The 21104-nt window shown below is 49.9% G+C and overlaps 9 protein-coding genes across 9 annotated transcripts; 4 read left to right on the plus strand and 5 right to left on the minus strand.

The window, feature by feature from the left end:
- Window positions 1-387: 387 nt before the first annotated feature.
- On the minus strand, window positions 388-1122 carry BDV14DRAFT_197679 (uncharacterized protein; the record flags this gene model as incomplete). Its single annotated transcript, XM_073772742.1, has 2 exons — window positions 388-590; window positions 1002-1122. 2 exons carry the CDS (start codon window positions 1120-1122, stop codon window positions 388-390), a joined length of 324 nt encoding a protein of 107 aa, XP_073630631.1.
- A 606-nt stretch (window positions 1123-1728) lies between these two features.
- BDV14DRAFT_197680 (uncharacterized protein) lies at window positions 1729-3583 on the minus strand (the record flags this gene model as incomplete). The annotated part of the gene is made up of 7 exons (XM_073772743.1): window positions 1729-2077; window positions 2745-2773; window positions 2854-3032; window positions 3102-3193; window positions 3240-3412; window positions 3464-3489; window positions 3553-3583. 7 exons carry the CDS (start codon window positions 3581-3583, stop codon window positions 1729-1731), a joined length of 879 nt encoding a protein of 292 aa, XP_073630632.1.
- Window positions 3584-3595: 12 nt separating this feature from the next.
- BDV14DRAFT_168984 (uncharacterized protein) lies at window positions 3596-4325 on the plus strand. The gene is made up of 2 exons (XM_073767960.1): window positions 3596-4066; window positions 4115-4325. The coding sequence occupies exon 1, from the start codon at window positions 3654-3656 to the stop codon at window positions 3912-3914; it is 261 nt and encodes an 86-aa protein (XP_073630633.1). The 5' UTR covers window positions 3596-3653; the 3' UTR covers window positions 3915-4066; window positions 4115-4325.
- A 114-nt stretch (window positions 4326-4439) lies between these two features.
- On the minus strand, window positions 4440-5783 carry BDV14DRAFT_197681 (putative O-methyltransferase; the record flags this gene model as incomplete). The annotated part of the gene is made up of 5 exons (XM_073772744.1): window positions 4440-5223; window positions 5273-5399; window positions 5449-5463; window positions 5529-5682; window positions 5736-5783. 5 exons carry the CDS (start codon window positions 5781-5783, stop codon window positions 4440-4442), a joined length of 1128 nt encoding a protein of 375 aa, XP_073630634.1.
- A 484-nt stretch (window positions 5784-6267) lies between these two features.
- Window positions 6268-8107, plus strand: BDV14DRAFT_197682 (putative MFS transporter; the record flags this gene model as incomplete). The annotated part of the gene is made up of 8 exons (XM_073772745.1): window positions 6268-6449; window positions 6504-6653; window positions 6706-6875; window positions 6929-6953; window positions 7016-7350; window positions 7405-7509; window positions 7580-7793; window positions 7855-8107. 8 exons carry the CDS (start codon window positions 6268-6270, stop codon window positions 8105-8107), a joined length of 1434 nt encoding a protein of 477 aa, XP_073630635.1.
- Window positions 8108-8276: 169 nt separating this feature from the next.
- BDV14DRAFT_197683 (uncharacterized protein) lies at window positions 8277-9376 on the minus strand (the record flags this gene model as incomplete). Its single annotated transcript, XM_073772746.1, has 3 exons — window positions 8277-8690; window positions 8781-8879; window positions 8951-9376. The coding sequence occupies 3 exons, from the start codon at window positions 9374-9376 to the stop codon at window positions 8277-8279; spliced, it is 939 nt and encodes a 312-aa protein (XP_073630636.1).
- A 1950-nt stretch (window positions 9377-11326) lies between these two features.
- On the minus strand, window positions 11327-13320 carry BDV14DRAFT_168988 (uncharacterized protein). Its single transcript, XM_073767961.1, has 2 exons — window positions 12893-13320; window positions 11327-12832 (listed from the first exon to the last, which is right to left on the minus strand). The coding sequence occupies exons 1-2, from the start codon at window positions 13080-13082 to the stop codon at window positions 11400-11402; spliced, it is 1623 nt and encodes a 540-aa protein (XP_073630637.1). The 5' UTR covers window positions 13083-13320; the 3' UTR covers window positions 11327-11399.
- An 87-nt stretch (window positions 13321-13407) lies between these two features.
- Window positions 13408-15188, plus strand: BDV14DRAFT_168989 (uncharacterized protein). Its single transcript, XM_073767962.1, has 4 exons — window positions 13408-13856; window positions 13907-13977; window positions 14037-14245; window positions 14304-15188. Exons 1-4 carry the CDS (start codon window positions 13823-13825, stop codon window positions 14938-14940), a joined length of 951 nt encoding a protein of 316 aa, XP_073630638.1. The 5' UTR covers window positions 13408-13822; the 3' UTR covers window positions 14941-15188.
- Window positions 15156-20403, plus strand: BDV14DRAFT_197686 (uncharacterized protein; the record flags this gene model as incomplete). Its single annotated transcript, XM_073772747.1, has 5 exons — window positions 15156-17434; window positions 19017-19152; window positions 19179-19641; window positions 19725-19811; window positions 19886-20403. 5 exons carry the CDS (start codon window positions 15156-15158, stop codon window positions 20401-20403), a joined length of 3483 nt encoding a protein of 1160 aa, XP_073630639.1.
- Between the last annotated feature and the right edge of the window lie 701 nt (window positions 20404-21104).

Raw genomic sequence — 21104 nt, forward strand, 5'->3', positions numbered from 1 at the left:
GCCTCAATGAGAGACTGCTTCGTTTTCCGTTTCTGCGCACATCAAGTTGGTGAAGAGTAGTTCGACCCACAGGAAGCTAAAAGAGTCAGCACAAGGGTTAGCAAACCTGGCCGGGTCGAGACAAAGTCGGGACGAAGACAGGATTGCGTACGTTGCCTGTGTATTGCTGAATACCTTGCCATAGAGGCAGCGTTTCAGGTCAGCCTTGAAGCCCTCCTCCAGATTTGTATCCCCCTATATTCTCTCCATCTTCACGTCGAAGAGCTTCCGGAGATCGTTTTCGGTGTCTGCTGGCTCAAAAGTACACTCCCAGGTCTGAAGGCGCGGCCACTGGATCAGTGGGGGGCCCTTAATCGATATAAAGATCTTGAAATATGCACTTGACCCCTAGAGGATGTCGCGCAGTGCGTCCTGCAACTCGACTATTGGTTCGCCTTCCAGCTCATTGACGCCATCGAGGACGATATATATGCGCTGAAACTGTGCAGTAGCTGACTTGTACACATTGCCGAGTTCCTCGAGTGAAATGTCCTCACTGCCGACACCCTTCAAGCTCCACGCGTCGTACCGGTCTTCAACAATATTGGGGCCTAGAGGAAGAGCAGACAGGACTTGATGGAGAAAGGTGAGTAGGATCGACTTGGCAGAATGTTGCTGCTCACAGCTGCTCGAGCAGTGGAAGTAATTCAGGCATATATTAGGGTTCCCGCCTGCGAGCCGCTGGATTTCCTCGATAAACAAGGAGCTCACATTCGTGTTACTTGGGTATTCGCTTCATGATATATTTTCTAGATAGATATCTCAACTGACTTACCAAATCGCCGTCTTTCCGGACCCAGCTTCGAAGCGAACACTTAGCAAGATTCAAGAGCCGGGACACAATGTCTCAGAACTCACTGGGCCCACGAAGGCAGAACATCCTTGAACTGGATCCTGCCTCCCATGTCAAAATTCAGGTTTCGCAAAGAGCCACGCGCTTATCCCGAGGATAATGCGCGCACAAATCCTGGCGTGCGTTTCGAGATAGGAGGCTTCAGATAGCCACGCGAGGGCTTCTTTGCGTTGGCGCTGCTGGAATACTGTTGGAGGCGCTCCATTTTGGATATCTGGGTCTGGCTCCATAGCTGCTAGATTAGCAAGGTGCTTTTCAGACTAGACAGGTAGTGATGGCTCGCCATTTGGCTCCTTCACCCTCTCGGAGTTGTGGGTAAACTTTACACTTGGTAGCTATTGTACGACGAGTAATGGAAACAAGGGACAAAAAGGGAATTTGCTAACAACAGACTTGAGTAACAGAAGTCAGAGAGGGAATGTGAAAGAGGAAAAAACGAGATGAAGGGCACTCTGGGCGCGTGCCAGTTGTATTCTGAATCCGAGTCGGGTGTTTCCTGCCCTCGTAGAAATAGTAGCTTTACTGCCCGACGCTAGGAGCAATCCCATTACATTGAGATATATTGTATTTAGTACGGATGAAAGAGCCTCGACTGTGGAGGGCGGGCGTTTCGGTTCTGCTGTGATAACCTTACCAGACCACGATAACCGGATGCAATAGCAAATAGATGCCCCTCGGGCACCAAGTCCGTTTTTTATACTCTCGGGAACCCTGTCCTCTTTAGTTGAAAAAAGAGCAAATATTTTTGGAAGTCGAAAGATCAAAACATCAAAGCTTTTGGTAACTATCTAATGACGACCTGCCCTTCACACCAATTCCATCGTCGACGCCCCATCCTAATCAACATGTACAGTGATATCCGTCTTGATCGTAACCCCAGCTGCATGGCTACCATGCTCATCAATGTCCCCACGCTCCCCTGGCACTCTCGCCTCAACCCTAGTCTTCCTGTCTCTCGCTTCCCTCCCTGCGAAAACAGACATTACGACAGAACCCTCATTTTGCGTGTGTGATTGCCCATCCAGGTCAATGTCCAGTCCGCCTCTATGGCCATGACCATACCCAGCTGAGCGGCTATTATAGTGGTATCCGTATTTGGAGGGTTTGTCTTTGTCGAATGTGACTCGGAGGACGAGGCGTATGATTGGGCCGCAGGTTGCGAGGAGGATACTGTAGTTTTCGATCCTGGGAATGGTGACACTGGTCAGTGATACAGATAGCTAGGTAGTATCGTCGTGAATGAAGAAAGAAGGCAGGTTGCCAAGCAAGGCTCATTTTACCCAGAGGACGAACGGGATGATGTTGTTTGGGAGGAGAGAGTTAGTTGGGCGGACAATTCATAATCAAAATTAAATACGCCAACATACGTGTAAAGCCGTTCCGTTCTCCTAAGGACTTCAGTAACTAGAATCCGCGATGTTAGTGAAACTCTTGTTCATTTTCTCGATCAGGGGAGACATACGTAAGTTTTCACAATGGAGGCACACCCTGACAGCGCCAAAGGCCCACTGAGGACAACAGTCTGCCAGATTCGCCGATTCCTCGACTGCTTTGGCATACGTTTGAAGCGGGAAAGGAATGAATTGTTAGCCGCTGGAGAGCGATCGACAGCCCGGATGCTGAATTGCCATAGTTGCATCGCTGATAGAACAGTAAGGAAGAAGTCGACTGTCGTATTGAATGCTAATCTGTTTGTTAATGTCTTTATCACTCACTGTCTGCGAATATAGAGGGAAGAAGGGCAGTGGTCTCCGTTACACTCGTGTACCTACCTCCTTGAACGAAGCCAATGGTCGTTTGAACGTTCGGAGACTGGCACACCACTGAGTCGTTGGCTAGGACACCTTCTCACATGTAGTGGAAGTATGCAGTTCGGTTGGTCTATTCGATGTCAGCTGGGTTAGAATTGGTCGGAAATGTGTGCATTGAGTAGAAGTCTTGAAGAAGATATAGACGCATACCAATCGGTACGGATCTAGGCCACATTGTAGCACTATTTGCAAGACGGTAAGTGAGTTTGCAATAATCTGCACAATCATCGCAACAATAATGAATATCCGAATATGCTTTTCCGTGCTGCTGAAGCACATACATAGAAACCACGTCATTCCGCAGCGGGAGAACATCGACGCTGTAACAGCTGCATAGCCACGTCAGTGATAGTCGATCATCACGTATTTGGATTGGCATTATTAGATTGAGTACCTACCGAGCGGTTGAGAGATGTAATCATATTTCAGTGCGGCAACCCGTTCGTCGTCCGAGAGAAACCAGAGATGTCGACCCAGTCTGTGATCAAGACTGTAATAGTTAGTGATGTAGAGCGCCAAATGGAGGAACCCGCGACCTTTTCCGAATCAGAGCCATATGTGCAATATTGAAAGCATAACCAATGGCGTAGAGAACATCTTCAGCACCCCATACTCGTTCCGGAGAGCTAACGCTGGGGAGCACCCATTGGGCCCATGCCTTTAGGGTGTATCGGAAGATCAGGGCGACTGTGACAAGAGCAGTAAGAGCCTACTCAAACATTCAGTGTACGATAAATGCTATATACACGTTGATTCTTACCCAGCACGCATTGACGTAAGGAACTCCTGGAAGGTGCGTCAGGTCAAGAACCGATTTTTCTTGAGCACACTCGTTCCTGGTTTGCTTACCATAATCTCGGTCTGGCTCTGAAGCGGCCATTAATGAGTGTTTCGGTTGATTCGTATACGGTCGAGAGAGGTTTGCAGCCTACAAAGGGCTGAAGAGAGGGATGCTTGGGGGAGTTGTTATGTTATGCGCACATGGGCCTTTGACCTGGGCAAGAACAAATGGAATCATTGACGACAAGACCCCGGACAGCAACCTGAAAACTGCACACATCCCCGCCGTAACTCATAGGCGAGTCATTACATACGATCGCAGGATCTCGGGCTGTCTTCGCCTAGGACGAGGCTGCACCCTCGGGACTCCTTCGGAGCTCCAGGTCCCAGGGCTCCGGAACAGCTTCGCACTACGGGCGCGAAGAAAATGAAGGGATTGTAATAGGTAGAGCCATCCAATGACGTCCTTAGTATTGAGGGATTTGGGTTTGTTGGCTGGCGACTGGCGACAATGACTAGGGTCATCCATCCAGATCAGTTCGGCCCAGAGCGTTGAATTTTATGAATACAAGCAAACCCGAGTCTGAGCAGGATTAGGCCGTGTCTAGATGCAGAAATTTGAAACTCTAACGTAGTTTGTGTTTTTATCTCTGATCGAGGTCGGTGTTGAGGCCGGGAATTCGCCGAAGAAGGAGCGGTATGGGCACAAGGAGAAGGAATGAACCCCTGCAAGGGCCGCGCAATAGCAACAAGGGCTTGTCTAGGCTTAAGCATAACAAGGAAAGCTCGGCCCTTGGCAGTGGAAGGCAACGACGATCGTTCCTTCCGCTGTTTATCCTGAGTATATAGTGTCTACTGGATGGTACGATCTACCGCAGGATCGAACTTGATTTCACGATATCCACACTCAAACCTAATTCCGATGTAATAGAATCGCACCAGCGTGATTGGAGTGGCTATTTTTTCCGAAACTCCACAAGTCCCTCGCCTAGCTCTGGATAGGCCTCAAACGTTACCCTGAGTCCCGCCAACTCAGCCATCTGCCGCCATTCCTTGCTCGTTCTCTCGCGCCCACCGTACAGTGCTACCATACACGCGTGCATCTGTGCATAATTCTTATTCTTGGAGAACTCGTGCACTAGGAGTCTCGAATGAGGCGCCATCGCGTCCGAAACCTTCTGCAGGAGTCGCGCGGCGTCTAGATCAGGGAGGTTGTGCAGGATGTGAGCGAGATGGTACACCAAGGCGCCCCTTACTGGCTGTGGACTATCCCCGTCCTTGTAGTTCCACTCAATTAAAGTGATCCCTGACGCAGACAAATCTCCGAGATCATCGTTGACTTGGAACTCCTCGACTATCAGGTCTGCTGTACCAAACTGCGGGTATGCCTCTTTGAGTTCCAGGAGCAGTTCACCCCGACCACCGCCAATATCAACCATTGTTGTCGATGGTGACACACCCGCTTCCTGAGCTACTGCGCCGAAGTCATAGCCCAGTGCCTTGAGACGTTCGGGAGTCGTCCTAGGTTTGAAGAATTTGCCTTCCATGAACGTATTGAAACTTTCCATTCGTCCTTCAGCTGCCATGATTGAGTAGGTATGTCGATTTATATACTCAGTTCTCCCCATGAGCCTATACGCATGCTGCATTGGTGTCTCGCACTCTTTGAACGGATATGCGAAATTGTCCGTCTTGAGCTTCGACATGATGAATGCCCCTGCCTGGAGGGCTTCAGTCGTGCTAGCAAGAGTTAACATTGATAGGTGGCTCGCTCGTTTAGTCCTCTTACAAGTGAACCGCTCCATGGACGGCCGACGGTGAAACTGCCAGGTGTGTCGTGAGAGCATTCGCGCTATACAGATTCTCTCCAGCGAGGTCGACTAAACCTAGGCCACTCATGGCGTATAGGGTATCCTCTGTTCCCGAGTCAATCACCGATATGTTTGGAAGCTAGATTAGACTTACGGATCAGAAGGACAGCTACTCATATTGTTACCCTGTCAGTTATTCCTGATCCCAGGTTCCGGATAATAAATGTCACATACATGGAAGAGCCGTCTGAATGCCTCCATCGTTCGAGCCTTGAGTACTCTCGTATAGAGACTGGATTTCCTCTCCTGTCGCGGGTTTTCCAATATCGGCCAGGAGCTTGAATAGATTAAAGTGGGCGGCAACCGGTACAAAACCCAGGGCTGCCGACTATGGTTCAGTCAGTAAAAGCAAGCCCACGCACGGTATAGACGGAGATTCACCGAAGTGAGCGTCTTGGCCAAAAGAGCGCCAGTAGTGGGTGAAGACATCTTGACTGATCTTGTATGGTCTGGAATGTCAGATCCCTGAGGCAAACTATTATGTGAAGGCGCTGAGATGCAAGTACCTTCTCAACTATATTAATGGCGTCCAGGGTTGTTTGTTTGTTATTCCGGACCCAATTACTGCAAATATATAACCGCAGGTTGGCGTCGATCCCCTGCTAGCTCGTGGATCTAGTGCATGCAAGTTGCCTGCGGCACCTGCATCCACCCCAACGAGTTACTCTGATTGCTCATCGAAATCGAAACCCTGTTCAGGTTGAAACGACGGCGTGTGAAGTAAATGTACCCCTCCCGGCCACGCTGTCTTTGAATGAAATTGTCCGAACATTCCATGTCGCGCTGGTCTAGATCACGGCCCAACAAAATGTCAAAGATCCTCTTAGGTATATCTCTTGACTTTTTATACCCCCAGTTGGAGTTTTACGTTGCATGGTAATGAGTCTCTTATTTGTCAAGGAAGTTTGCAACAATGGAGGAAAAAACTTCTGACCTGCAAACGACCGAGCTGCCACCTCTCTCTCCTCCTGCCCTTACCCCTCCACCTCTTATAGCAGAAGACGACGACGAATGCCGATCTCCACGCAAATGGAGCCCATGGAAGAAGCGGCTATTGTTTATCTCACTGATGTCGAGCTCCATTCTGGCCGATGGGTACGTTCAGCCTCAATCAAAAATCTCGCTCTCTCCATTGACAACTCGATGAAGAGGAATGGTCTGGGGCGCAACCCTTATCGTAGACCAAGCGATGGAATGGGGCATCACTGTGGACAAGTCAGCGACCAGCATGAACTACGGGTTGTTGTTGCAAGGAGTGGGTGGTTTGATGGCGATTCCGCTTATCGAGGCATTCGGACGGTATTTGCCGATTCTCAGAAATTTATTTGGCCGATGATACTAAGGGATAAAGCCTTCCGGTATGGCTGTGGCCGCAGTTTATCACTACGTTCATGGTGCTGGGCGCGACATTATCGAATAGCTACGATGCGTTTACAGCCTTCCGGTCTCTCCAGGGGCTGTTCGGGACAGTTCCCCAGGTTGTCGGCTTGCCGGTTATCTATGATCTGTATGAGCCTGAAGGTATATTTCACTGCTCCAAACAAATACTTCGTGAAAATATACTGACTGGTTAGACTGGCCGCACATGATCAACATCTGGTACGACCCGTGACCGACTAAGCCCTATCTCGCGGCCTCTTCTGACATACTAATCCAACCAGGGGCACGACATTCCTCATCGGACCCTTCCTGGGCCCAGCAATAGCCGGCTACATCGGTGCAGGAACAAATTGGAAGGTGTCATTTGGCATGTTAACGCTTTTCTACGGATTATCCACGATCCTCATCTTCCTCTTTGGATATGAGACGTACTTCGTCAAAGGTCGCCAGTGCCAGCGGAACTCTCGTCTTCAAGCTATCTTTGGCCTTAAGAGCCATGATCTACCTGTCTGGTCGACGGTCGTATACTGGACTAAGACACTCGTGATATATATTTTCAAGTTCCCGCTGCTCTTGACTGGGATTGCGACTATGGTTAACTTTTGCTGGCCTATCGGTACGAGTTCCACTCCTTGCTATCAAAAATGTCTAGATAATCTAATAGCGATAGGAATCACCGTGACGGTGTCAACATTCGTCGCCCAACCACCCTACCTCTTCGACACCGTCGCCTCATCCTCCCTGAGATGGGCCCCCATAATTGGCGGACTACTCGGTACAGCCCACCAAACCACCTTCACCCGACCTGCTTCCCTCTCTATTCCGCCCATACTAACAAGAAATAGGATTCACATTCGGCTTCTACTTCAACACCTTCATCCACCGCAAATACCAATCCACATGGTGCCCCGAATACCGCCTTCACGGCGTGTGGTTCGCAATCGGGACAATGGCCGCTGGACTCCTGACATACGGCCTAACACTCCATTTCCACAAACACTGGATTGGGCTTGCGTTTGGCTGGGCGATGGTTGTCGCGGGAATGATTGCTAGTACTGTGTTCGTATACCCCCTTCATTTATACTAGGTACGAAACACTGATAGAAGAGTGGGAATGTAGGTCCATAACATCCTACGCGCTCGAAAAGTACCCCTCCCGCTCAACAGTGGTATCCGCGATCATAAACGCATGGCGCACGGCAAGCGGGTTCTCGGTGGGTTATTTCCAGCCTGCATGGATTGTGCGGAATGGGGTTGCCGCTGTGTTTGCCATGCAGGCGGGTGTTGTTGTTGCTGTGCTTATTTTGACGGTTACGCCTGTTATTGTGTTTGAGTGCAGGAGAGGGGGAGGTAGGGGGGGTGTGGTGGGTTAGGGGGTTTGTATTTAGCTAGGTAGTAAGGGTGTGAGTGTGAGTTGACTGGGATCGTGGAAGGGCCATTAAACATGCATCAATTATAACGGCCGATCGTTATTAAACGAAAGCTATGAGATATATGCCTTTTCTTGGCACCACTGTAATGGAAAGGATTGATGAGATCCGGTCAATCGAGATCCATCATCGAATCACACCCGGTCATGCCACCGTGGTGGGCTTCGGCCGCGCTTTGCAAAAAGCTGGCAGCCTCAGAAAATGTTCTCTTCGGCATCTGCCAAATCTCGTGGTCCTCTTGAAGAGGAACCACGAGTTCTCTTCTCTCCGACAGAGTCCACTGTAGAACCTTTTCGCGATCAACCTCATATTCGAGGGCAAGGTCCAGGGCCCGGCGCCCGCCGGTAACACTCCCGAAGAAGGGACTGCGCACGCAGTGCTTGAAGAAAGTGGTGTGTTCCTGGTCGAGCAGCAAGGCCAGAACGTGGGCGCTATACTCCTTGGCCCAAGGTGAGATGCATCTATGGGTTAGGAAGTAGTCGAATAGCCCCTGGTGTCCGTGGAAGCAGGATGAGACGAGCCCGGACTATACTGCTTTCTTGTAGACTTTTGCACCAGGTTCAAAGCAGCAGCTGCCAATAAAGATTTTGACGGCCTCAAAGTGTCTGCTGCGTACTGCGTTCTGGACACCATGTGATCTCACATCTTCACTCGCGTAGGGCAGAACGCATTTTAAGACCTCGAGTTGGCCCTCGGACGCTGCGACCCTCAGCATCTGTGACATGATTGATGCATATTTGTTGCGTTTAGCCCCTCCCTCGGAAAGCGCGAATCAATTTTTCAAACATCCACAAACTTTTGCACGAGCTCGACTTGGCCCAACTTGGCTGCTAGACCCATCGCTGTATGCCCCATTTTGTTATGGGTAATGTGATCCGGATACCTCGAAAAGCAGAGCTCAACGACACGCATATTTCCCGAAAGAATCGTAGCATGGCACATTCCATTCCCGTTGCCATCGAGTGGGGGGATTCCCTTGTGGCTCATCATTGAGGAACACCATTCCAGGGCTTCAAGACGGCTCATTCGTGCCGCGAGAAAAGCAGCACGTCCGTATTGAGACCACTCCTCGCGACGTGTGGGCACGAACGGCGGGCGGAGGTTTGAGACGTCGCCCATGTAGCACAGAATGTCGGTGGAAATTCGCAGGTAACTGCCTTCTGCTATGCACCACGACTCTAAATGAGGTCCGAATTTCGTGCCAGCCGCCATCGTGGTCGTTAGACATGCAATCCTCCAGAAGGGTTCTTCGTCAAGGTACACCCATTTTCAGCAGCGCGTTGATTACTCCTGTATTGTCTCTTATTCTCCCAAATCAAGTCACGCGCTCGGCAGATTTCCCTGATGAGCCCGCACTCCTGTGGACCTGGAGTGCGCCTAAGTGCATGCAGCATTGCCACTCTGTATAATGGCGCGAAGTTGTCCGCACAGCATTTGAAATCTGTATATCGATCAAGGTACTGGAGCGACCTGGTCAAGGTAGTGTTGAATGAATCTTGATCTTTAATCAGTAACAGAGGCCAATTTCTAAAGGTGTAGCGTAGAAAGGAGCGCAAACATACTTGACACATACCGCAGGCTTAAGGCCCAGATGGCGTATTTCCTTCTATTCTCCTTCGCATAACAGGGCGGGTTATATGTGGCCAGATCAGAAACATAGCATGATATGATTTGGTCAAGCACTTCCTGCGGGAGACCACGAGCATGAGACATGATTGACAGATGAGCCTGAGAAAGCGCAACAGAAAGGAAAAAGAGAAAAATCAAGACCAACCGTTTACCGACTTTGACAGCTTATATCTTACTCGAGAGCTTTGTTCAGTATTTCTTTGACATTTCTACCATGTCAGCTGTTTTGGTCTCTGAACAAGTTGTTCGTACGTGGGGCTTCCTTGGAACAATAGCGCCCAAAGAAGTTTGCAGCCCTTTTTATAGATTTGAAGACGCAAAGGTACTGAAAAGGCTCTAATGAGGACTATCCTTTGTGAGGCAATAAAGGACCGTCATCGCAGTCGTTTGAGAAGATTTGGCACCGATATCGCGCTACGAACAGCCCTAAAATGAGTGCGTGTACGACGAGGAACCTGAAGGTCAATGAGCTGAAGCCTGAGCTCTTCAGGACATGTTGCTGGGTACATGAAGGATGGGAAAGCTGAAAGAGGAGTGACAGATGTGATGGACCGGAGGAGACGAAGAAAGGCCAAACCTATTCGCGATGAGATAGGAAGGTAGAAACGAGACCCCGGGTCCAATGCTCCATCCTGAATTGGTTACGCTACGTTGCTAAAAATGGGAAGGGGTTTGAATGCTTGTGCAGATCTTACGAGAAACTCGTCTCAGGTGCAAGAAAAGAGCTCCCCTCTCTTACACGTCATTCCTAAAGGAGCTGTAAATGAGCGTCTTCAACATATCGGCTTGGTAGTGATGTATGATCATATCGATCAGCTCCTGAGGGAGACGACCGAGGCCAGCCATGTTTGCCGCTTGAAGAAAGACGAAAACCAGTAATTTGAGGATAAAGCAAGAGAAAGAGAGTAAAAGAGAGAAGAGGTGGTGGTGAGTGAATGAAGAATCTCGGTAACACTGCCATTGTTTACTTTCATGGACAGTTGCTGCCTGATTTCCCAGGTTCCGCGTCCACTCCATTCACTGCGCAGCGGTAACGACGCTTTTCACTGTGAATTCCGCTGCCCAAGTCTCGAGGTCCAATGCCTGATCCATTCCAGGTGTTCCTTCACAACTACCATAGGTAAAGTTTAGTGAGCAAGGGCCTGGACCTCAGTCTGAATTAATGGACTATATAAAGAAGATTCCGCTCAGTGCAAAGAATAAATCGAGATGACGGAGGCCTGTAGGACGGGATCCTGGTTGCTGTCATTTGGTCGGTACCTAAGGATCTGGGCCTGGGTTGGTCTTGCTACGTGAAGCTGTCCATGAAGGGGCATGCTACTTCGTACCTTCCGCATGGTAATACTTCCTCGAATCCGTAGATCGCTTCGCATGATCATCTCGGAGAATTCTGTTACACTGGCATACGGGGACAATGTTCTCTGCTTGTACGGGGCTGGTGAGTTCAAGATCGCCAGTAGCGCAGTGCACTGCAGGATGCGGAAGTAGATGACTCTAGTACATGAATTCCATTTTTACAAAAGGAGCAGCAACTGTAGTGCAAATACGACTAGTCCATTGAATCAGTAGCACTAGGGGTACATGGCGAGTGATGTTACTTAATTAGCTAAATCCAACCCTCCTCGTCCAAAAAGGCCACAATCTCAGGGAATTTGGTCTCCGCAGCAGCCAAAGTCATCTTAAAGTCGGTCTCCACTGGATTGCTCGAGTATCTGCGTTTTGCGAGCCTAGAAACAATTCTACGACCCGTATAATGGACCGCGACGTATAATGCCCCTTCGATTAACGCGAAGACTTCTTTTGAAGGATAACAGTCGACGAGGTACTGGACCAGTTCAAGTTTGCTGATCGCTATGGCCAGTGCAAGCAGGCGATGCTCAGCCCTCACTATCCAAGTGTGGATACCTTCCATCCACAAAAAGTATTCGAATGTCTCTATGCGACCAGCCGTAGCCGACGCGATCAGGCCCAACCAGGCCAACTCGTTGGAAGCAGATTTAGAGCCGGTGAGTTGCCGTCGCATGAGGATCTTGGCGGCCTCGAGGTTTCCTTGCAATCCTGCTTCCCAGATAGGATTTTCATATCTCGAACCGCTGACTAGAAGCTGCAATTTCTTGCCTTCCATGAATTGAATGATTAACTCGAGTACTTTCATTTGGCCGCCGAAAATTGCGGTGCACAGCATTGCTGACAAGTGTACTCTGGCACGCTGTTCGGCAAGTTCGTTGGAATGTTGTAGGTCCTCATGCGATTTTCTCCAGATATGTTCAACAAAGTACTTAGTAAGGGCCTCGTTGCCCAGCGAAGCTGCGAGCTCCACGGGGGTCATTTTGTCGAAATTTGATGGCCACGTCCCGACTTCCTTTTTGTGAATGAAGAAGTCGACAACTTTTACATTTCCTGAGACAACTGCACAGTGCAGAGGCGTATTTCCTGTTTGATCAAGTAGATCTCCAAGGCTAAGTTGATTGTGGTCATGAAGAAATCGCACTGCGTCAATTTGTCCCTCGCGCGCCGCAGTTAGAATCGGGTGCTCGAATAAGTACACATCTGGCGTATTGCAATATTTGCGCTGAGCAAAGAGTACGCGTAGGAGTTCCACTTCACCGGCGTGAGCAGCAGTTCCAACCGCGATGGTGTGAGCTACTGTGTCCAGCGCTTCGGTGTTCCTTTCCGCCTGAACTCCGGGCACTTCAGACAGACTTGTGTCCAATTCCGTAGTGGCCGGTAATTCTGCTTCTTCTGGGTTGATATCGACCAGTCGCGCTACCACCAGACAGGCTGCCCTCCCTATTCTGTTCCACTGTGTATCCCATTCCCCATGCTGGTTTCCGGTATAAGCAACATCGAGGTTTCCCTTCGAGCAAACTAGAACAAGTGTACGCCGAATAGCAGTAACGAGCCGGTGCTCTCTCGATGAGGGGCCGTCTCGCAAAGAAAAAAGCAATTTCGCCTTTACCAACGGAGGCATGCCCCTTGGGAACACTAACATTTCGTCTAGACTTGGGAGCGCATCCCTAACACCAGCATCAAATTTCCCTAGGTGAGTCAGGGATGTCCAGTCAAGCATTTAGTCTGAAACAAACAGTGGGAGCTTACGGCAGACCTGTCTCAGCCTCAACAGATTGGCGCCCGACTCGATGCCCTTTGCGGTGGGATATACGTTGAGCCACACATCGGCATAGTAGTAATGTATGATATGGTCGACTAGCTCTTGGGGAAGCCTTGGAATGTAATTCATAATTGCGACTTTCTTATCAGAGAAGGAAACCTGCGGGGAGAAAGCCATTGAAAATTTCGGGTGATGTGAGGAAAGAGAGAACAGGTAGAGGAGGAGTAACACGGCCGTTACTTGGCGCTGCTGCCTGAATCCCAAGGCATCCGTAAATGCATTGTTCACAATTGCAATCACCAGTCTTGACGGGACTTCCGTACTGTTGCCATCTGAGTCTGAAAAACAGGTGAGTGTCTGCTTCACTCTGAGAGTACCTGGAGTCTTTATGCTCCGTATTTGTCCTCGTCCTCGTCCTCGTCCTCATTCTGTTATGTCCATGACGTTGGGAGGAACCTCTCATCGTCAAGCCACCACCGTCAGGCCACCACCATATCGAGGAAATGTCTCTGCACAAGAATTCATTGGCTGTCGATTAATCCATCGAACTCTCAGGAACACAAAAGAGTCCAAAGACCTTCATCTCCCGTCCTCGCCCTTCATGGTGGATGTCGGTGGCTCTTTCCCTGCTTTGTAACGGCTCATTGAGTACTTCTATTCCTGACAGATACATCTTACAGAGTTCGGCCGAACAATTGAAAAGTGTCTTTGAAAGCTTCGACTCACATCTACCCAGGTACAGTAGCTGGTCGTCTCAAATTGCGTTTTTGAAAATTCGGCCGAATCCTCGGTCGAAGCGACCAAGCATATAAGACCACTCGCGTTCTCAACAACAGAGGAGCATAAGCAACTATTGTACAATATTCGCAACTTCAAGAACTAGTTTCAGTTTTTATCTCAGGAACCTATCCTCCAAAATGGTCAAAATCGCAATTGCCGGTGGAAATAGCAGTACGTTCACTATCCTCCCCTTCTAACCGTGCCCACTAATCACCGGACAGACGTTGCTCAGGAGCTCGTTGACCATCTTGTATCCCTGAACAAGCATGAAATTTTGATTCTCTCGCGCAAGGTACACTGAATCAACCCCTTGAAGTGCGCATATCACCGGTAGTTAATCTTCTGCCATAGGACGCCCCTACTCCCCCTCCCCAGGGCGTTACCTGGGTCAAGGCAAACTACGAAGACACCGAAGATCTGGCCAGAGCCCTCAAGGGCGTCCACACTGTGCTTTCGTTCATTATCGAACAGGACACCGAGACAAGTCCGACACAGAGGCGTCTCATCGATACCGCCATCCAAGCTGGCGTGAAGCGCTTTGCGCCTAGCGAGTGGGCATCGTAAACTATTCCCCAGCCATCAATCCTTCCCCAGAGATACGCTAACTGGCATGTTCAGATCTAAATTTGACGGTCTCTCTTGGTACTCCTACAAGATCTCCATCCGCGCCTACCTCGCCGAGCTCAACAAGGACAAGAAAGTCCTGGAATACGCGCTTTTCCACCCCGGCCTATTCACCAACTACCTCAGCCGCCCTTACAATCCCATGAAGTATCTCAAGCCCCTCGACAGTCCAATTGACTTCAACAACCGCCGCGCAATCATCGTTGACGGCGCCGAAAACTCCAAGATAACACTCACAACAATCGAGGATTTCTCCGCGGTCATCGGCAAAGCACTCGAATACGAGGGAGAATGGCCCGTGTTCAGCGGTATCCAGGGTACATCGCTTACAATCGGTGAACTTCTCGCTATCGGCGAGAAAGTCCGCGGTGCACCCTTTAAGGTCGAGAAGGTGAAGAAGGAGGACTTTGAGGCGGGCACTTGGGAGACGTCCTGGGTTCCTATCGTTGATCACCCGTCTATTCCGAAAGATCAGGTTTTGGCGTTCTCGAGGCCTGCTACTGCTGGGATTTCTATGGGGTTTGCGAATGAGGCTTTTCATGCGGAACCTGTCTGGAATGGGCTTTTGCCTGACTATAAGTTTACGCAGGTTGGGGAGTTTTTGGAGGAGGTTTGGAAGGGGAAGTCTTGAACTTATTTCAAGAAGTTTGTTCTTGTTCGGACATGGGATGTAGCCGGGTTGCTGCTGCGGATATAGTTCGTCTTTTCATCGTCAAGAAGTTAGGGCTAGAATATATATCTCAGTAGTAATATAGTAAAATCACTCGCCTATAACTTGTACCCTATTTTCACGAGTGAAAATAGTATTACACACCCAACAACTTGTTTCCTCTTCATTCTAATCCAATGAAATCGTCTGTGTCCGCAGCTCAACGTGTGATAGTGTCTTACAGCCCCCAACCCAGCCAAAGCACCGAGAATTCGGCCGAAGCATTTGTCAGCGGTCCCTCGCTCCTCCTCACCTCTGCCCTTCTCTCTATCTTCCCTTCACGAACGCCCAAACATTGGTTGAAGATGACAAGTTCAAACGACTACCCCTCCGAGAAGCGACGAAAAGTTCGCAAAGGAACGAAAAACTGTTGGGAATGCAAGCGGCGCAAGGTCCGCTGTATCTTCGCTTCGGCCGACCATGAAGTCTGCAATAATTGCAGACGGCGGGGGACGTCTTGTGTTAGCCAGGAGTTGACTGACTCTCTTGCTGTACCACTGGTCTCGAGAGGTTCCGGCCATATTGAGGAGAGACTTGGTCGCGTGGAGGAGTTGCTTGAGCGGTTGGTTGAGATTGCGCCTACTCGTTTGACCGATTCAGGAAGAGCAGAGGTACAGCAAAAGGTACCATCTACAAGAGAAGAGCCTTTGATACATGAAAGTAGTTCTACAATATCGCGACCGACTAGTCAAAAGGGAGGCAAGTATGAAGCCCTGTCTCGTGAGCTTCTCGCCGCATGGCCTAGCGACAAGGATCTCGAAATCATCAGTTCTCTTCCTGTCGGGCTATCCATTCCCTTATACTGGCGAGTGTGTACTCCCTACCCTGGTTTCAGGAGCAAGGACCCACCACCACCCAAAGAGATGCTTAAGCTGCCGCCGCCCGGCTCGCATCCGGTCCTCATCGCTCGGAGTCTTCTTATCTTGGCTACGTTCCTGCAGGGTGTTGTTCCTTCTGCTCTCCAGAGGCTCGGGGATCTAGGCGTGGCCTACCGAGAGATAATGACTCGCGCCGTCGATCGAGTCCTCAGGTTGGTCACATCAAACGATGAACTGTTGACGTCCGTGGAAGCCATCGAGTGCGTCATGCTAGAGGTCATGTACCAGAACTACGTCGGCAACCTCCATCTGGCTTGGTTAGCTATACGACGGGCAACTGCGGCAGTCCAGGTATTGGGTCTTCACCGACAAGCCAATCCACCCCCTTCGCGATTCATCTTCCCGGCGACTCGCGCAGTATTCGACGCCGACGATATGTGCTTTTGTCTAGTGCAGATGGACCACTACCTATCTCTCATGCTTGGCCTTCCGCAAATTCCATACGAGGGCAGACTCACAGTCCCCAAAGACTTGCGGAAGTTTGACCCCATTGAACGGTTGGAGCGCCTACATTGTGCGGTGTCAGCGCGCATTGTACAACGGAGCAATGTAGTTATCAATGACCTGTCTAACACCTGTGAGGTCGACCGGCTGCTTGTTAACGTTTCTGCCGAAATGCCGGCCAAGTGGTGGATGACCCCGAGCTTCACCGACGATGCAGAGCTTATCAACGACACGATTCGCACTATGCTCCATTTCACACACTACCACCTGCTCACTCGGCTGCATCTCCCGTATATGCTACGACCTTCGGCAGACCAAAGGTTTGATCACAGCAAGATGACCGCCGTCAACTCCAGCAGAGAAATCATATCCCGCTACGTTCTCTTCCGCAGTACAAACCCAGCGAATTTTTACTGCCGCGGTTGTGACTTCCTAGCCTTTGTTGCAACAACCGTGGTGTGTCTTGGCCATATCATCTCACGCAGCGAGCGTCCAGGTACTGGCAGTATCTTCAGCACATTAGCTCACAGCCGCCCAAGCGATCGCGGAATAATGGAGGGGGTGTCCGAGATTATTGAGTGCATGGCCAAACAAAGCAGTTCAGATGCCATAGCTCCCAAGCTCACTTATGTCATTCAACATCTGCTCGACGTTGAGGCCAACGCTGCCAATGGTACCATTTATAGCACGACTTCATCAAACTGTGACGGCGGGGAGATAGATGGAGCATTGAGCCATGAGGGAAAGGCGTTGCACATCCACATTCCGTACTTTGGCACAATCAATTTCGAGCACGGCAGCGTCTCAAGAACAACGCAGGCCGAGCAACCTCTTATTTCCACCTCCCAAGAACCCCAAGCCCACCAACTCATTGAACCCAATGTGTCTAGTATCGACTGGCCTTCCTTGGATAATCGCACTGACAACGCATTACAAGGCGCTGCTCTGGACGAAGCATTTGCCTTTGATCCACAACTTACACTTCCGCTATCGCCGGATACAGGCGAGGATTGGGATCTCCAGGGAATCGATATTGCTCTCTTTGACAGCTTGTTCCAAGGGATTGATCTTCCTCATGATCCTTCGGCCGAGACGTGGATGGCATAAGGTGTGAGCTACTAGCGTCGAATCAGGGTAACGTAAATCCCGGTCGGTTCGTAGTTCCCGGTCAGTCCGTGGGCGCGAAAACCCATATAAATCTTACTTTTTTGAATTTGGTTAACTCAACAATAAGATACATTAAGGATCTAAAATCAAGTATATATTTTATTAATACCGCTATATATAATATTCCTGGGTCCTAATCTCTAAATCCTATTATTTACTGTGGTAATTATATATTACAGCTATATTTTTTTCAATTTATTTTATAAAGATTATAAGCCAATTAATATGAATCTGTGAGATTATGTGATTACTAGCGGCGTGGCCGCGAGTTACTCCAATCCCCTAAGGATTTTACCCCTTCATGTAGAAGAGATATTATTAACAAGAGTCTATTAAAGCAGTAGAATTGAGCCCTATTGTTAAAGGCATCCGCTCCTTAGTAGGCTACGTGCGTGTAGTCGATACAGACGTCATTCTGCTCTCCTTCCCCTGAGCCTGCATTCATTACATTTATAAAAGCAACCACCACTCAAAGCCTAATTACCACATCCGGAAAGCGGGCACTTCTCGGCCATTTTGCGTAAGGATAGAATGAAAAGCTTTTCTTACTAGCATCTGAAAACAGAAAGAAAGGTGGGAACAGCGAATCCTAAACAGGCCGGCTCCCATGTTCCTTTCCAGCCTGTCGGGACATCTACAGTTTGAATCAGTCATCAAGACGACGCCACTCGCCCAACTAAGCACCTGGACCACGTACATTCATTGTAGTTTAAAGGTTTCACGGTGACAACTAGTTTATACAACATACCCCGGCTGTACCACAGGGCCAATGAGTGAAATTCCTACAAGACTAGGCTCAGTTTTTGTGCTCTTCTTCACCTACTCTATCTCACCCCGCTCTTTCTTACCCCGCGTTTCCTCATAAGAAACAATGCGGCAGACTTAGAAGGTATCGCGTATGGTGTGACATAGATTGCGGCAGTTTTGAGGAGATAGCGGCTGGACCCAAAGAAAATCACACTGGAACGAAGCACATTGCAGAGATGGTATATGTCGTCGCGGCATGCAATGAAGGGAAAGCGGAATAGGTACATTTCCATACCTAGCTAATCAATAATGCCAATAACACGGCATGCGCCCACGGACGCCTCCAGCTCCAAACCTGGCCCCGCAACCTTCCTCACAACTAACCACTCCATTCACGAGGTGAAGAAGACCGAAGAGCCAGCGGGGCTGAATCGACCAAGACACGCTAAAACCTGCCCTATCCCTCTCTCCGCCTGATCGCAAAAACAATTTTCTGTTTTGGTTTCTGCGTCCCGAGTCCGTACGTGGATGAGTCCATGCTGAGGTCCCTGGTCTTGATGTCCATGTCGAACTGGGTGACAAGCAGCGCACAGGTGAACAGGATGACCCGTTTTGCAAAAAGGCGACCGGGACAGGCGCCGAATCCACCTTTTACAAAGAAAGAAAGAAAAAAAAATTAGCAGAGTGTTCGTTTCAGGGGGGCGGGGAACAGGCTCGGTAGGTAGGCCAAAGGGACATACATACCACCGTAGGGAATCTAAGACCCCTCAAGACCGCGAAGAGAGAACCTTGGCTCGTCTACCCCTTTCCCTTTGTCCAGGGCGACAAGGAAACGGTCCGCCCAGAACTCGGTGGCCGGATGTGCTCTGTCCCGCGTGTTCCACACATTCTCGTCCATGTGCGCGACGAACGAACTCACCATAGATCTCGACCTCGGTTCTCCTCGGTCTCGCGCTGGTGGGAGTCATCATCCGCATCCTAATTCGATTCCGCATCCAACGGCAGCGACCGAGCATCGACGATGGCTTCCTGGCCGTGGCTCTTGCCCTTCTGCTCATTAGCATCGGATTCATGCATGAGGAGGTCCTCAACCGTATGTACCTGATCGTTGCGTTGCAGAAACAAGTAGAAGGAGTCATTCCCGGTCCAGACTGGATGCAAACCTCGTTCCAATTCCACAAATGGGTCACCATTTGTCTGATGATGACCTGGTGCGCCATCATGGCCGTCAAGTTTAGCTTCCTCGTTTTCTTCAAGCGTCTGATCGATCGCATCCGGCTGTGGTGGCTCTACTGGAACTTTGTGGTCCCCTATAACATCGGGGTCCTGGGCTACGGAGTCGCAACCTACTATACTAGTTGTCCCTATTTCTTCGACCCAAGAGAGCGTAAGCATTCTCTATTATCCTCGTCCACATCCATCTCTTGCCTTCTGTCCACTTTCTAATCAGTGCCAACCAATCACGAGCAGTGGAATGCGCCTCGGGGCCCTACAAGAAGCTCCTGATTTCGGAATCAATCGCGCAAATGGTGCTGGATATCTTGGGTGATTTTCTGAGTAAATCCCCAACTAGAACTGATGAGGCAACCTGTAGTACCAACGGGCTGGCTAACCCCTGAAATCTACAATAGTCGTTGTGATTCCGGTCGGGGTGACCTGGCAGGTCCACGTTCCGTGGAAGCAGAAGATCATCCTCCTCTGCTCCCTCTGCCTGAGCATCATCATGGCCTCTCTTTCCATCATTCGAGTGTCAGGCCTCATTTACCAGGGGATGGTGGACACTATCTGGGAGGTCTACTGGCAGTTCCTTGCCGCCGAGGTGGCCGTTTTCCTGGCCGCCGCCGTGTCCTTCCGGTCATTCTTCGTCACTCGCAAGAATAGCAGAGTTACTACGCCGCCATACTCTATCCGGCGCTTTGTCAAGGAATCGGTTGCTGGGACGAATCGACATCGTAGCTTGCAGTCCCTGCGTAGCTCCTTGTACGAGGGCTCTAGGGTGGACTTGGAAGACATACCGGCGACAACGGTGAATGCACAACCTGGTCAACATCCTCGGGGGGGGGACGGGTCAGCAACTACGGCGTCACTCTACCTCTTCGCCCGGATCCAGTCCAGGTCAAGTACTCGGCTAAAATGGCGTTACTCATAGCTTCAGACGCACAGGCTGACAATGAGTCTCTACTTCGCCTGTTTCTTCACGTCAAGAAACACCATTTTCCACCCCAGTTGAGATATAGGATCTTCCTTGGCTCCTGTTTGTTTCTTTCATAGAATGTTCGCTTGATGTATTGGCATGATGACACGAGTTGCAAATTAGCTGATCCTCTACTTTTCCACTGTAGCTTTGCCACATATCTTCGAAATATTCCTGTGCCGATTGATAAGCTATATACATTCCTCTAATACTACAATAGTACATGAGCATGTTTTAGCCCCCATACATAAGGAGTCTCCGACTCTGCCTTTCCGTGCAACAGCGCTGTTACTGCAGTTACCAGCCAGACTCCAGTACCATAGGTCCACGAAATCTATTATTATGACTCTGTCCGGCTGGAGGGGTTCTCAGTCGTGCGTCGTGGTCCCGCACCTCCTCTCCGAGCTGAAACTCAAATCATGCAGAAGCCGCTCGCTTAGCTGTCCAGCAATGCTGTCATTCGTCACCAAACTGAACCCTCTCCCCTCCCCGCCAACCATTGTGTAACTTGCAAAGCGCGTCCCGGGCATATTTAAATTTAATGGGCTGCGCAGGCCAAGCCACTGGCAGGAATTCTCATGAGTGGTGGCTGCAGGGATCGACCGGATGTATAATCTGATTTGATTGCGACGGCCATTATTCGTTTGCTTATTTGC

Source organism: Aspergillus stella-maris (genome assembly GCF_047715825.1).
Source record: "Aspergillus stella-maris strain CBS 113639 unplaced genomic scaffold BDV14scaffold_12, whole genome shotgun sequence".
NCBI classification, from domain to species: Eukaryota; Fungi; Ascomycota; class Eurotiomycetes; order Eurotiales; family Aspergillaceae; genus Aspergillus; species Aspergillus stella-maris.

Excerpts from the sequence above, each read along its gene's own strand:
- BDV14DRAFT_168988 (XM_073767961.1), bottom strand. The coding sequence starts at position 13,082 with ATGGCTTTCTCCCCGCAGGTTTCCTTCTCTGATAAGAAAGTCGCAATT. Across the intron at positions 12,833-12,892 it reads GAGGCTGAGACAGGTCTGCC|GGAAATTTGATGCTGGTGTT; the intron begins GTAAGCTCCCAC and ends TGACTCACCTAG.
- BDV14DRAFT_168984 (XM_073767960.1), top strand. The coding sequence starts at position 3,654 with ATGCTTGGGGGAGTTGTTATGTTATGCGCACATGGGCCTTTGACCTGG.
- BDV14DRAFT_168989 (XM_073767962.1), top strand. The coding sequence starts at position 13,823 with ATGGTCAAAATCGCAATTGCCGGTGGAAATAGCA. Across the intron at positions 13,857-13,906 it reads AATTGCCGGTGGAAATAGCA|ACGTTGCTCAGGAGCTCGTT; the intron begins GTACGTTCACTA and ends ATCACCGGACAG. Across the intron at positions 13,978-14,036 it reads TTTTGATTCTCTCGCGCAAG|GACGCCCCTACTCCCCCTCC; the intron begins GTACACTGAATC and ends CTTCTGCCATAG.